This window comes from Ursus maritimus, unplaced genomic scaffold (assembly GCF_017311325.1).
Source record: "Ursus maritimus isolate PB19 unplaced genomic scaffold, ASM1731132v1 scaffold_18, whole genome shotgun sequence".
In the NCBI taxonomy this organism is placed as follows: Eukaryota; Metazoa; Chordata; class Mammalia; order Carnivora; family Ursidae; genus Ursus; species Ursus maritimus.
In genome coordinates, this window is record NW_024424230.1 from 53,855,097 (window position 1) to 53,871,444 (window position 16,348).

Genomic DNA, 16,348 nt, shown 5'->3' on the forward strand with positions numbered 1-16,348 from the left:
CTAAAGATAACGGGAGCTACATTTCTCACTGTCAAAAGCTGAAATTCAAATCTATGAAGGGGAAAACTAGAATGAATCCTGAGGGATCAGACTGGAAATGGAGCTACCACTGTGAATTCACAGATTTCAGGATACAGAGAGACCGATATAAATAAAAATACATGCTGACATGAAGCATGTGTGTGTGTATGTGTACAGTATGCATAATTCTGTATGTATGTAGATGTGTGTGTATAAACATATGAAGAGATATTCCTTAGCTGTGTCCACTGAGAAGGCCTGGGAGCAATGACAACCTAAGAGCAACGAACACACTTAACCCCAACCATGAAAAAGAACGAGAGCTCTCTGGAGATATTACTGATTCAAGGCAAGGAGAGTACACGATGAGTCTAAAACATCTTGAATTACAAAATATGGAAGTGCTCAAACAATAATACAGACCTACCAAAAAGACACCAACACCAACTTGAAGGGGCTCCTACTGGCCAAACATCGGTCAATTTGGCTCCAAAATACTGACAGAAACTGATTAAAATCCAATGAATAAAAAATAAGGAACCACAAGTCCATACTGAAATAAATAAATTAGATTGACGAATGGACGGATTGATGGATGGATGGATGGAAGGAAGGAAGGAAGGGAAGGAGGGAGGACAGGAGGAAGGAAAGAGAGAAAGAAGGAAAGAGAGGGAGAAAATAAGTAAGTAAGGTGAAGAATAGGATATTTAGAGTTTCTAATTTCCTCCCTGTAATACTTACTAATTCCAAAGGAAAACTTAACTTTACAGTGGAGAAACCTGGCAGACCTCTGCTGAATCAAGAGATCAAAGTAAGTTATCATCAGAAATGGGACAAATCATAATTGTGTGCCATCTGATAGGAGGCCAAGGGGGGAAAAAAGCATCACTTCTGTGATATTCCCCAGAGATGTACAACTTGAGTCCAATCATGAGGAAATACCAGACAAACCCCAAATGAGGAACATTTACAAAATAACTGGCCCGCGAGCGTCAAGAGCATCGAGGTCAAGCCCAGGGAAAGCTGTGGAGCTGGTCCAGGCAGAGCAGCCTGGAGAGGCAAATAACTAAACGCAAGCCGTGTTCTGAACTGGATCCCTTCCCCCCAAAAGGCATCATCAGGGTAACTGGTGAAACCTGAGTGGGGTCTGCAGCTTGCCTGGCAGTAAGGTATCGACTTTTACTTCCTGCCTTCAATGGCCGTACTATAGCTGGGCAGGGCACGATCTTGTTTGTAGGACATACTCAAGCGTTTGGGGGTGATGAGGTATCAGGCTGGCAATGTACTCTGTAATTCAGGGAAAAAAATGTCTCTGAGCTGTACTTGCAACTTTTCCGTAAGTTTGAAATAGTTCCAAATTGTTAAGAAATGTATTTAAGGAAAGAAGAATGCTTTCACTGTACGGTGCTAAGAGAGCGCAGGGAGATGAAGTAGTCATTAAACACAGGCATGTCAGCAAATAAGCCCATAGTCCAAATTAAATATTTCACAGGAAACATTTTAGGTTCAAACGAATATTGAAATGCCCCCAAAGTAGCAGCTTTAATCTCAGTAGCAAAAGGTAATTATGCTGAACAAAAATCAAATATGCTTTAAAACAGCAAAGCACATTAGTGGAAAGAATCCTTTGGTGAAACAAAAGTCTCTGGTTTTAGGAACAGAACAAGGAAGACCCTCAGGAGGAGACGATGGGGTGTTCTGCTCAGGCAGGAGAGGGTTGCAGGCCGAGGCCCGGCCCTCCTTACAGCCATGAGGCCTGCAGCGCTCGAAGCTTCTCAGACACCCCCGCTGGAGCTAAGCACTGCTCTGTGACATTTTCTTTTGCTAAATCAATCTAAAAGTCAGGGCACTGGGTCCCCTTTCCCGAATTCAACACTCTTATTATCCACCAGGCACCTGTAATAACAGAAGTAGCAGAGGTTCCTCCACAGGACAGCTTGAGAACATAAATAATCCGGAGGCTTTCTCAGGAAGGTCTTTAATGAGGTAAAAATTGTAATATGATGTAATATGATGTCTGCTTTCATATTTTAAAGAATTAACATGGCACATAAAATCTTTATAAAATGTTTTATGAATACAGGCCCTTCCCCTATATTTGCGCTTTATACAGTTCTATTAATTGATATCATCTATTGACTGAGTCCCGGAAGAAAATAAACGTGCTCCTTTCCTTCGTGAGAGTGTGTATTCACACTACGGCTAATTCACCCAGAAGGGACAGAACTGTAGAGGAGGTTTGACAACTTTATTATTTAAGTTCAAAGATAAGCTCACTTACAAACCACTCTCAAGAGCAAATAAATTATTTGAAAATATATACTAAAAACTATTTTTTACAGAGTAGTATTGTGTGTCTGTGTGTAGAAAACATCTTTTTTTGTTTTATTTTTGTTAAAGTGCATCTAGATGCGTTTTATTAAAGTTTCCCCCGAGAAAAGTATTAGTGACAAAGAAGTCCCCTGCTTATCATCCAGTGACAGTTACATGGTTCAATGCAAATCTAATTCCTTAGGTTCAAAGTTGTCAAATACCTAAACATTTAGCTATCCATTTAATGACAGTAAATGCCATTTTTAAAATAAGAACGGACTAAAGTAAAATAGATTTGGTTTTCCCTTTTCTGATGTTGCTGTCCATTCTTAGGTAAGGAACTATTTTGGTGAGAATGAACAGACCTCTCACAAAGTTTTAAAAATGTGGGTATTATTTCCACTGACATATAATTACTTTGCAAGGAACTATTTCTGTCATTACACCCAGAAAGTAAACTAGTTACTCTAACAAAAGACTCCAGGGATAATGCTCAAAGGACCATCTTTGAATCTTTTAGAATCACTTAATGAACCATATCCCCCAGCACCGAAACTACTCCCTGAAAGTAAGTTAAGCACTTTTGAAAGCTATGTTAATTCTTCTTTGGGCCATTGAGCTAATTAATTCTTCAGAGCTCTAGTAAATTATTACTTCAGTATACTAAACAGTAAGTCCTACTGGCCAGATTGGACCTGATCACAAGCCTTTTTAAAAGATACCCAATTTAAGTGGGAGACGTAACATATTATATAACTTAATTTTTAAAAGCCAAATGCCCTAGGGTATGCTGAGAGAAAACAGAAGAGGGAGAAAAATACAAAATAAGCAGAGTAGAGAAGATAATGAGGTTTTGAAGGAGCCAACGACTTGGATAAGGCCAGAAGCAGCAGCCTGCAGGCAGAAGACACCGTTCTTCAGACAGCAAGGTCTAGACTGCACGTTCTGTTGGGCTGAAGCAAAACACGGGGAGGCAGGGTTCAGTAGCAGGTGACAGTCAACTGCCAGATGCTCAGAGGATTCTAACGATAATCTAGAGAAAAAGAACTAGTAGAAAAATTGGTGGAATTGAATGAAGTACGCAGTTTATTGATAGTGATGTACCAATGTTAATCCCTTAGTTCTGACAAATGTCCTACTGTCATATAAGATATGGATGTTAGCAGAAACTCAGTGAAGGGCATACAGGACTGTCTGCACTATGCAACTGTTCTCAAATCTAAAATTATTCCAAAATTGAATGTTTACTTACAAAAAAAGGAAGAAATCCAAAAACAGACATTCCAACAACATCCTCCACTCCACTAACTGAAACTTTTAATGTTCAGAAGTTTCCAAATTAATTTTTCAATATTTACCTGACTGTACCATGATTACCTACTAATTACAAAACAAAAACAAAACAAAACAAAACAAAAACCCTTGGAAATGATAGAAAGCATTCTTTTATTTCACAACTTAGAGATAATCATTGTTAACATCTTTCTTTTTATGCTATAGATACGTGATTTTTTTTCAACCATCACTGAGATTACTATCCTGAGCTTTTTCCCTCCCTAATAGATTATCATAAGCTTTCCCTCCCATGTAATTTTATGTTTTTCAAAAGCACTTAAGTGACCACACAACTGTCTACACACAGTTGTACCACAGTGTTTTACCTATTCCAAATTCACTGGACATTTACATTATTTCCAACTTTTCTCCATTTATAATTGGTACCACAATGAATATCATATGCATAAATTCAATGCAGATGGCTTATTCCATTGGGAGAAATTCCAAAAAGTGGGGTTCCTGAGTTGAAGAAAATGTTTAACACTTTTCATAAATGCCATCAGTATGTTCCCCAAAACAATGGAACAACTTGCGCTCCCAAGAGCGGTATACTGAAAGCCAGTTCCCCCAGCCCATCAGCAAGCAGTATCAGCAAGTTTTTAATTATTGTTAATTAGGAGGCAAAAAAATGTTTGTTACATTTAAATGTGTATTTCTTTGCTTTCTAGTAAGACTAAATGTATTTAACACATTTCTGTTTTAGCTACTTTTAGTTCCTCTTCCATGAATTTCCTGTTCATGTCTTTTGTCTGTTTCTGCATTGAGATCTTAGTGTATCTCATTATTTCTTCTAAATCCATTGTGTGTATGGACCACCTGTCAGTAGTTGTGGTAAATAGTTGCTGTTTTATTTCCATTTTAATTTTTATTATGATGTTCTTTGATGTACAAGTTTAATTTGGATGTGCGTATATCTCATTTTCCTTTATGATTCCTTCTACTCCTTTTATGTTTATAAAGACCTCACTGCCCCAACACTCAACCAAACAAATATAAGCATTATTAAAAAGAACACTTAAAATTTAGAAGGGGGAAAGCCCAATCACTCACCCCACTGAAGAAATGAGCTGTTTTTATCTTGGAGACTTCAAATGTAGAGGTCTGGGATTATGGAGTGATTGACAATACTAATGGGTTACCTTCAGTCATAAATGATTATTAACAAATAATACTTACTAAAACAAACCTTTTCTTAGGGGTATCCAAGACAACTGTTAAAATTTTGAATCACCAGGAATATTATAGCTCAGAAAGCTTCTAAAAGAACCAAACAAAATAAATCTCAGGGCATGACTATGTCAGGAAAAATCTAGTTCAGCCAGTTCTCATGGACAGACGGCTGTATTACATAGCATTAGCACCTTAATTACTAGCAGTTATTTTTCCCATCACATTTCTAAACAAGATTCATTTTTTCTACTTTTGTCTTCATAGCTACAAAGAAGGGAGTATGTTAAATAGCAGGTAAAGTGGAAAGGGCGTAAGCTTTAGAATTACTACATGTGGGTTCAAATACTGGATCCACCATTCACTAGTTGTTTACCCTGGAGAAGTCAAAGGGCCACTCAAAGCCTCAGCATCTATAACACGGGAGTCAGTATTAGTGGCACAGATTATGCTCTCAATAAATTATTTTGTAATGATTTCCACAGAAATGTCCTCCTTTTTGTTAAATCAGGACTAAGAATTAAATGTTTGTTTTCAATACAATTTTCTGTTCACATATAAATATGTATGTGTACAATTTTTTTGCTTTTCTTTTGTTATTATTTTTAAGACATAGGTAAGTGACTAAATCTTCTTTTGTTTTGCAAGCAGCCTAGAGAAAAAAACAATTTCCAGAAATTATACAAAGAAAACCCCCACTGTAATATTACAACAATAGGCAATTTAGGGAATAGTTTCCTTCATCCCACTAAAAGCAGTACCTCAAAAGCCCCTCAGATAATTCAGTTTCCATTTCCACTAGCAGTTTGTTGCATCTGTGTGCGCAAACTAAAGCCCATCCTTCTTCTAAACATGTAGCTATGCTCAACAGTTGAGGCAAACAGCAACAACCTCAGATCTGAGAATAAACCACAGTTGAAACTTTAGAGAATGGACCACTAGCCATAAAAACTAGTCTGACAATGGAAAAACAACGGCAAAAGTCACTTTCTATTAAAACTGAAAAACTATTTACAATAAACATATTTGGCTAAAATGGAACTATTAATACTAAATTACTAAAAGATCTTAGTTTTGAAGACCGAATATTCTTAAATTGTTGGCTTAACTGCCTCTTCTTTTTCTAGAATAAATGCGGCAACCATGGAATAAAAGAATCTAAAACAATTTGCATTAGTGTGAAAATATAGCTGCAGAGGAGAATAACAACATAATAAATCACAACCTCTTTCACAAGAAAGAAAGAATGTTTAAAAAAATCCCGCTGTTAGGGCCAGGTACAGTCCAAATTTATTTCTAGAATTCCAGTGTTGCATAACTAAAGTGTATTTCAATGGAGCTGAACATCAAGTTACATAATTACCAAATTACTGCACTCTATTTTGCTTTTTCAGCAAAGAACATGATGGGACTGGCTGACAGCAAGAGAAGAAAAGAATTTAAAGCAACATATTTTGCTTATAGCAGAAAACAACTTTTATTTTAAAAGCATTCAGATGGAATATCACAAATTTTCAATATTTTGTCCCAGATGGAAGATCACAAATTTTCAATATTTTGTCCCAAAACTAAGCAATATAAAATGGTCTTTAAAAACCTCAATTTTTGCTTGTCGTTTTTTCAATGTATTTTTAGTTGTTCCCATTGTTTATTAAAAAAAGCTTACTCAACAAATATTTAACATACGTTTAAAAGATCATTAGAAAAGATTTATCAAATGTGTATGCTTCCTTCCTATGGAGAGTAGCACAAACATTAGACATTCAACTACATTTTACAGAAAATTTAATAACAGTTGTCTGCTTATATAGCAATAATCACAAAATAATGGAATATATATTCCAGAGAAATACCATCTGCATTTATTGATTTAAATTTAAAACATCACAGGGACGCCTGGGGGCTCAGTCGGTTAAGCATCCGACTCTTGATTTGGCTCAGGTCATGAACACACCATTGTGAGATTAAGCCCTGTGCTGGGCTCCACGTTGGGCATGGAGCCTGCTTAAGATTCTCTCTCTTCCTCTCCCCCACATCCCCCACTTGTGCTCTCTCTTAAAAAAATAAATAAACAATAAACTTAAAACATCAGAGAATTAGCTGAATATTAAAAAGCTGGTATCTAAAACCTACTGACGTATTAATAACCATAATGAGGGATATTCATTTTAGAGCAAATGAACAATCTCCTCTAAAACGTGACTTCAATGGGAAAGTCCAAATGCAATCATTAGAAGATTAAACTACTCTGGGAAGAGCTCAAGCAAAGAATTATAATAAACTAAGTAGCATCTCTTATTATCTTGTTCACAGGGAAGGTTTACAAATCGGAAGTTGTTTTACTTAAAGCAGTTTTAAAAGGCAAATAAATGAGGTCAGAGCTTCAAATTTTTCTTGATGTACATATTTAGAAATCTTAGATGACTCTGATAAAATCTATAGAAGAGTATATAACACAATGTCAATAAATGATACTATGATTATAGACTTAAGTAAACATAAAACAATGAAAGCTATCCAATAAAAACTTCATTTAAAAGTTATTCACTGTGTACTAAAACTACAAAGGATGGTGTTGATTACCGTGACTCAACGGGGTTGCACCATCCCTGGGCTTCTTTTCTTCCTCAGCTTGCTCCTAGAACACAGAAAACGTGGCTTAGACACTTTTGGATAACTGTCTGACACACCAGAAATGAACTTTTCTGTGTGCAGGAAGCCACGCCATGAAAAACACCGTAAAGACAGGCATAATACATCAGCAGCCAGTGCCCTCGGTGGGTGTGCAAATACCCCACGGGGCACGCCATGTTCATTTGGAAATGGGAAGAATCCTTTAGTACTGTTTGGCTAAAATAGGAGAGAGACTAAGGTTCAATAACGTTAATACTGAAGTTGATAAGGGCGCCTCCCTACTGCGTGGGTGTGAAAGTCGTGCCAGAGCCAGCTGACGGAAGAGGCAAGTTCCACACCAAAGCCAAGCTCTCCAACGTACCTACTTTTTCCTTCAACCTACTGGCATCTATGACAGTTTATTAAGGCTCAGTCAAGATTACGTTATCTAATTTTAGCCAAACTGACCTGCAGAGAAGAGACAAAGGACTTCAAAGATTCTTCTGGGAAAAAAACCACAGACTGGTTATGACAAACACAAGTGCCGAACAAGAACATGGCTGAGCTACTCTCCACAGAGCAAGCTCTCATAGCAACGCTGGAGGGAAGGCTAACCACCTAACAAAGATAAGGGAATAACTTCTTGAAAGATACTCATAGTAACAAAGAGCATTTGTTAATGGGCATCCAGAAATGTGTTTCACTTATATAATTTTGTGGCCATAAACAATGTATGCCCCCTATACAAACTCACAATTATACACTTAAAAATTGGGGAACAGTTTCCCAATTTTAAAATCTTCCAAATGAAGCGTTTCAGTGGGCTTTGAACTTAATTTTGGAAATATAAATATGCAATACTTTTGATTGGTTCCCAAGAAAAACTGGTTGTCATCAGGGAAGATGAAAATTCAGCAGGTGTAATACACAAAAATCTTCACATAATTGATGGGAGATGCTGAGAAATGAGTGTCATGACGTAGTAGGTTTGGCGAATGATCATTTCTTCAAGTTAGTCCTATATATCTTTGGGATATATCTTTTTAAGCTATGACAAGGTTGACTGACCCCTTTTCCCTGGACTGACCAGTCACAGCACTGAAGTACATGTGTGGGAAACCCCTAGGTTCTCGACAAACCAGGCTACTCAGTCATCCTGGCTATGACAACCATCACAGCCGAACCTAAAAAAACAGACTTCAGATAATGGCAACATAAAGCTTTGAATCAAGCTTTCAAAAAAGAATCATGCATATTAATATTTTAATGAGATCAAACTTGTTTGTAACTGTTAAAATAAATACTGTTAATTTCATTTTTATATTACACAGTTTTAGTTTCTTTTTTGGTCTATGGCTTTGAGGTACAAAACATAATTGTAAAATAGTAAATCACACAACTGTCAAATAAACAAGTAATCCACATATATTGAGATATGTGATTAATGTTTCTTTACTGACAGGTAAGCAAACCAGGTGACCACCTGCCGATACAGCCATATACAATTGATTGTGATACATTCCTTGAGATGCCTTAGCTTGGTATCTTCCTATACATATTTGTTTTTTGAATTCACATGGTTCAAGGTAAAAATATACACAGAAAGAAGTGGTACAGTGAAAACTTCCCCACCCATCCTCCTCCAACTGACCAACTCAGCACCTCCACCCAGTAATCACTGTTATTAGACCTAATATGTCCTTGCAAGGTTTTCTTTATAAAAATACAAAGAAACATGAATACATGTTCTCCTTCTCTTGCTCTGACGTACAAAGGTAGCACATCATAATACTGTTTTCTCCCTCTCTTTTCATTGAACAAAATACCTCAGAGATCTTTATCAGGTTATGAAGAGCATTCTCGTTCTTTCTTCACAGCTGCACAGTATTATACTGAACGGATATTTCATGATTTACTTAACTGGTTCCATATTTATGGATGTTTAGGTTGTTTCTAATCCTTTGTTCCAGTCATATACCACTCCAGTGAAAAACTAGCACATACGTCATTTTGCGTATGTGCGAGGATGTCTATGGGATGACTTCTCAGAACTGAAGCTGCCAGGGGCACCTGGGTGGCTCAGTTGGTTCAGTGACAAACTCTTGGTTTTGGCTCAGGTCTTGATCTCAGGGTTATGAGATCAAGCCCCGTACTGGGCTCCATGCCCAACACGGAGTCGGCTTGAGATTCTCTCTTTGCCCCTCCCCCTGCTACTCTTGCTCACTCTCTCTCTCTCTCATGCTTGCTCACTCTCTCTCAAATAAATAAATAAATCTTTTAAAAAATCTAAAAAAAGAAGTGAAACTGCTGGTCAACAGAGACTCATGTTTTCCTGTGGCTAACCCCCACATGAGCTACCCCACTCGACAGCCTTGGATTAGGGCCTGTTTTCCCATAGCCTTGTCAACAAGGTGTGTTATCAAGTTTTTGGATTTTTGCCAAGATGATGAGTGAAAAATATCTCGCTATAGTTTTAATTTGCATTTGTTTCATTATGAAGAAACTTAAGATCACTTTGTATATTTAAAAGCCACTTGTATTTCCTTTTCTGTGAAATATCCTTTACATCTTTGGTCCATTTTCTGTTGGAACGATTACTCATCTTTGGGTCTTGATAAATTAGGAAGATTAGTCCTTTGTCTACATTATGAGATGCATTATTCTTTTTTTCCAAGTTTGCCATTTGTCTTTTTTCACTTTTTTATGGTATGCAGAGATTTTTGTTGTTTAAGAAATAACCAAACTTTTCTTTCATGGCTTCTAGATTTGAATAACAGAAAATCCTTTTCTACCCCCAAATTATAAAACCTTCTATTTTGTTTATGTCTATTACATTTACAGTTTATTTATTACATTTGAATCTTTGATAAATCTGAATTTGAGCCAAGATATAGTGTGAAGAAAACACCCAATATTTTTGCTAGGTGGCTATTCACCTGTCCTGACATGGGTGTACTATATACTAAACTCCCATGTGCATTTGCTTCTGCTTCTGGCATTTCTCTTTTGTTTCTTTAGCTTATCTTTTCAGTTTGCAGTAACATGCTGTTTTAATTATGACAACCTTGTGTTTTAATATGATTCCTTAGGCTATTCAGTGTTTTACATACAATAAGCGAGTTATCTTCTATTCAAGTTTTAAAGTCAGGCGTCTGAGGTCCAATCCCCAACGCACCTTACTAGTGGTGTGATTCTGAGCAAGGGATTTCATTCCCGTGAGCCGCAGTTTTCTGATCCGTGATTTGGAGATAATGTTAACTTCCTTACTGAATTGAGATCCACGGGTGAAACCTTATTGCATCACATGACACGTGGCGGACTCCCCATGGTAGCTATCATGTGTTCTGCCAGATTTCAAACTGCCAAGAATATATCCAGACTTAATAAAAATTCAGTTAGCCTACCTATTTGTGTTTACCGACTGAAGAAACATATCTCAAATGAACAGAATCTCCGATGAAAGAAGAATTCAAAGGGGAGAGTAGAGAAGAATCTTAAATCCTTACCGAGTTAATTACCTATTTAAAAAACATTTACTGAGGGCACATGCCTGGGTGGCGCAGGTCATGATCCCAGTGTCCTGGGACTGAGTCCCGCATTGGGCTTCTTGCTCAGCGGGGAGCCTGCTTCTCTCTCTGCCTGCCGCTCCCCTGCTTGTGCACTCTCTCTGTCCTCTCTCATGCTCTCTCTCTTTCTCTCAAACAAATATATAAATCTTTAAAAATAATAATAAGTAACATTTATTGAGCAATTATTATATGAGAGGAACTGCGCTGGGTTTTAAGGCACAGATGAACGTTCTGTGTTTGTGCACTGGACCACCCATCATCTGATAGATGTTTACTCCTGAATGGTTGACTGAGGAAAGAATAAAGTCTTAAATGTACTCTGCTGTCCCCCACTCCTTATCACATTCTCACCCTCACTGTGACAACCTTGCCCTCGCCCATTCTCCCTGAACCACTCTGGCCTCGCCTCTGCCTTCCCGCCTCTTGTGTGCAACCATCCCTGCTGCTCTCCTGCGTCCCCCTGTCCTGTTCACTCTGACACCTACCAACCCGCTCTCAATCTCATAGACAAGATGAGCAATGAACCCACATGTCCCTCCACCAAGTTTCAAATGTGCAGATCCAAAGTCCTTTGACCGCATTACAATAGATGACTCCACCTTAGCTGACTAAAGCAGAAGGATCTCCTGCTGGCCTTGAAAGAGCAGGCTGCTATCTGTGAGAGGGCCCGTGACAAGGAACGGCAGGGCCTCTTGGAGCCGGCAAAAAAGCAGGAACCTCAATCCTATAACCACAAGGAGCAGAATTCTGTGACAACCACATGAGCTTGGAAGAGGCCACCAAGCCCCAAAAAAGATCTCAGCCAGGCCAACATTTTGATTTTACCCTTTGAGACCCTAAGCAGAAAATCCATTTAAGTCACGCCTGGATGTCTGACCTATAGAAAATGAGAGGTAATAATAAATGGCTGTTTAAGGCAGTAAGTTGGGGGTAATTTGTTAAGCAGTAATAGAAAACTAATACCTGCCTACTTATCCTTTAGGAGTTAACTCGGGGAGCTTTCTTTGCTCCTACTTCCTCCTCCCCACTCCAGCCACGCAAATTAGGTAACCTACTGAAGCCCGGAAATATCATATACAAATCTCTATTATTGGGCCTATCACATTGCACTACCATCATCTGTCTTATTGGTCTCACCTGCTTTGATGAGCTTTACTGAAGGCAGACAGTATCTTAACCATCTCTCATCCCCAAAACATAACTTGGCACCTAATCTAGCTCAACAAATATTTGCTGAATGAAGGCATGAATTCCAATACTTTTCCACCTGGCCGGTTTCTTCATGCGATTAATAAAACAGCATCTTGATAAAACTGTAATCCAGGGCTTCTCAAAATTTAACATGCATATGAATCACCTGGGTATCTTATTAAATTCAGACCTTGATTCTGAAGGTCTGGGATGGGGCCTGAGATTACCAGTTTCCAACAAGCCCCTGCTGATGCCGCTGCTGAACGTCTGTGGTCCACAGCGTGAGCCGCACAGCACCATTAACCAGGCAGGGGCTGGAAGCAGAAAAGTCATAACCCAATCCTACCTACCTCTGTTCTACTGCATGTGAAATGAAGAACTGAATCGGTCTAATTTTCTATGGCAGCTCTTTACCCCAATTTCATCCCTTTTTACCCACTCAATACACAGGAAATTTACATAATTCAAAACAACACCAGTCTCTTCTCATAGAGGTTCTACTGAAAAAACTGAAATGGTAACAAGAAATAGTATTCGAGAGTTGATTATGTGAGCACAACAGTTACTGAAGCATTTTTATAATCACTGTATCATTCAAATATAAAAAGAAATATATAATATGCTGTCTGTCACTCCGTTAGTAGATTAGGATGTTTGGTTCACACTTCTTTATTTGCTACTGAAATTCTGCCTAGATAGAAGAAACATATTCCTCTGAAAAATAACATTACCTCTCACTTCAGAGTTAAATTACCCAAACTCCTTATGTCTGTATGTTTTTTAAATGAATCAAGGTTATAGATATGTAGACATACATCTGAAAGTTCACAATTTTGTATTTAAGAATGAATTTATGTTTCTCTTAAGATACATTGACCTCATTTCTTGGACAATTTTGTAAATAAAAGAGGATTTAATATCATACAATAAAACAGGAAAAATGCTGAATTTGGGATAAGGTGACCTAAGGCCAAATCCCAACCCCACCCACAAAACTATGTAATCACGAACAAATGACATATATTATCTGGACCTAATTTCTCTTGTCTATAAAGTAAAGGGATTGGACTAAACATTCTCCGAAGCTCCTGCTAGTTTTAACATTCTTTGCTTTTGTCTGAGCTAATTAATTATTTCATAAAGGCAATAAATCCACACTGCTATTAATGAATAGAGAGTTAATTAAAAGAAAAAGAGAGAAAGGAAAAAATGAGCACTTTTCCTTATCTGCCCAGACAGAACACTTAAGGAAATCAGTATGAATTGAGAAAAATAAAACCATTACTGTGATTTCTCAGGTTTCAAACTTTAGTTCTGAAAATTGAAAATAAAGCTTTAGGGAAAAAAAAAAAAACCTAGCACTCTGATAAAGGGGAGATAGTGGTTCAAGGAACATAAAATAAGTTTTTGCTATGGTACATTTCCATTCACCAATTTAAAATGAATCATTTTGGAAGAGAGGATTACAAGGTGGGAAAATAACCAACTAGGCTTCACATTCTGTTACCTCCTGATGGACCTGGATGCATCACATACTTTTACTACAAGTTACAGCGATTTTTGTAATTCATCATTGTCTACATTTCCCTATCTATGAATTCCAATCAAGGAAGCAAAACAAAGGATTTTCACCTCCTGATCTGTGATTAGAAATTTCAAGTCCTCACCTTGGAACTACCAGATACTGCTCCTTCCTCTCTGACCCTCAGACCAGTCCCTGGAGCAGAGAAGGACCATCCAGCAACCATCGCTTCTCTTCCATAAGAATAGAGGGTGACACTTATTGGTGTCATGGACTCTGGAAAACACTGAAATCCCCTTTGGTAACTCCAGTAATAAACTAGCATTTGAATTTCACTTGCTGTCTCAAGTTCACTTTTCAAATTCTTTTTCTGTGCTCCAATGTGGGTGACAAACTGAAGACAAATGAAATTAACCTTCCAGATAAAAAAACAAAAACCAAAAACAAAAACAGGAGAGGATTACTTTCCATTGCTCTCCTGGAATTCAGATGCAGAAGGAGAGAAGGAAATGATCTCATTTTATTCAAATATTCAATAATACAGTTAATCTCTGAATGAAATCGCTCTCTAGTATTCATATTAATCATGTTTTTTATTGTCAGTATTTTATAATGCTTTGACATTCTGCGGGCTTGCGGACAGGGGAACTAACTCCTGCAGATAGCCAACAACTTGCCTGTGACCATGCCTTTGATATGCAAACCAAGCAATCCTGAGTCCATTCCCCACTCATCTCTATTCATCAGGTTCCTGCAGTCTGGGAGGCTGTCCTCCAGCCCTAAATTATCCCAGGGCCAGGTACCAGACAATTAGAGACACCATCCAAGCCGGAAACGACAAAAATTATTCAAACCAGACAATCCTAAACATCCTTAGTTTCTTGATCCTCCTCAGCCATTCCTTCCTGTGAAAAACACAATAAAGGCTCTTGCCCACATTTTCGCCTCACTCTGCCCCTGAGCAGACTGGGGCTTCCTGGCATAGTGCCACATGGTGTGCTGTGCTCCCTCCCTGGGAAATGTGAGTAACAAACTAATTTTTCAATGGCGGTCGCCTATAGATCTGTTAGCTTCACTCTACCTGAATAAAAAGAAAATCCCAAGTATATTTTAAAATGGTATTGGCTAAGACTTCCACTAAAAAACAAAAGGGAAAAATCTGAAATAGTTTATAAACATCTCCTTCCTATGGTTCCCCAATATATAAATGAATTCTATTGGCTGATGCAAACTGGTACATCAGTCAACTGTAGGGCAACAACATGAAAAAAAAAAATTAAGTACTACTGAAGATTAAGAAACTAATACAACCCTACCCTAAATATTTTCTCAATATCTATTTAAGGATATTACAAAAAATTTCATTATACTATGCCTAAGTCAAAGCCAACCATGGCTCCCTCCTGCTAGTTTATCAAGTTCAGCAGACACATATCAAGTACAAATTCCTATGCTCTGCCATCAAGAGTATATGGTGGCTAACTGAACATAACAAAGGAAGGAAGGAAGGAAGGAAGGAAGGAAGGAAGGAAGGAAGGGAGGGAGGGAGGGAGGGAGGGAGGAAGGAAGGAAGGAAGGAAGGAAGGAAGGAAGGAAGGAAGGAAGGAAAAAAAAGGAAAAGAGAAAGAAAAAGAAAAAGATGAAAAGAGAAGAAGAAGATTCATGTCCATCCTAGTTATCTTACGATTTCATTACATACCAAATCTTAGACTCACAGAAATGTAAAGACCCTTAAGATCTTTTAATCTAAGACTCCTGTTCTATAAACAAAGAAACTGAGCCCCAGTCTGGTGAAGGACTTGTCCTTGGTCATAGGGCTAATTAGCACCAGAGCCAAAGACTAAAATCCAAATATTCTGACCCCCAGACTAACACTCATTCTACAACTGCCAATAGCAACATCTGCTCAGCCAGACAAGTCATTATACTCTTGTCATTTATCACATATATCATATTTGCTTCCAACCCCATACCTTTGCTCACGCTGCTTCCTTGGCTCAGACGATCCCTCCTCTGACCCTTCAACTTCCTGATCTCTCAAGGTTAGCTGCCTAGATAGCACCCAGATATTAAAACACAAAGAAGTTGTATTCTCTCATATTGCCTTTGACCAGGTTGATTTATTTTAGCAGGTTGGACTTAAGAACCATTTGTTACAACAGCATTAAATGTGTATTAGATAAATTGTATCTGCTAAATACATTAAATAAAGCATTATATATGGACATCTTAGATACTCCTCATCCTTCAAAGCCAAGACTTGAGCCCCCAATGATTCTACCTTTCTCTGAAGGCTGAATGTACCTAAGAGCACTAATGTGCCTAAGCAGTTAGTTGTCTCACATTACCCTGTATAAATTAGTTATTTTCTATTCAACAATAATAAATTTATTTTTCAGATTTATTCAGATCCTTTAGAGAATAAATGTCTCATATTTCTATCTCTCAAAGTTTAGACTTCACTAATCAGATATAGAGTCATAGATTTTAAGAGGTTCAGAGGAAGAGGAAGCCTGGGAACAAATATTTATCCAGTATCAGATATTTTACACACACAATTATTTTATTCTTATATAGTCAAAGAAAATTTCCTTTTTGGGGGGGGAAACTTGCA

The 16,348-nt window shown here is 37.8% G+C and overlaps 1 protein-coding gene across 3 annotated transcripts in view; it reads right to left on the reverse strand.

The window, feature by feature from the left end:
- The window catches only part of L3MBTL4 (L3MBTL histone methyl-lysine binding protein 4), a 417,564-nt gene that overhangs the window by 315,353 nt on the left and 85,863 nt on the right, over nt 1-16,348 (reverse strand). For all 3 annotated transcript variants that reach the window (XM_040632703.1, XM_008690190.2, XM_008690182.2), the window contains one exon: nt 7,423-7,477. In XM_040632703.1, the coding sequence (XP_040488637.1) occupies nt 7,423-7,477 (55 nt within the window). The remainder of the gene's footprint in view (nt 1-7,422; nt 7,478-16,348) is intronic.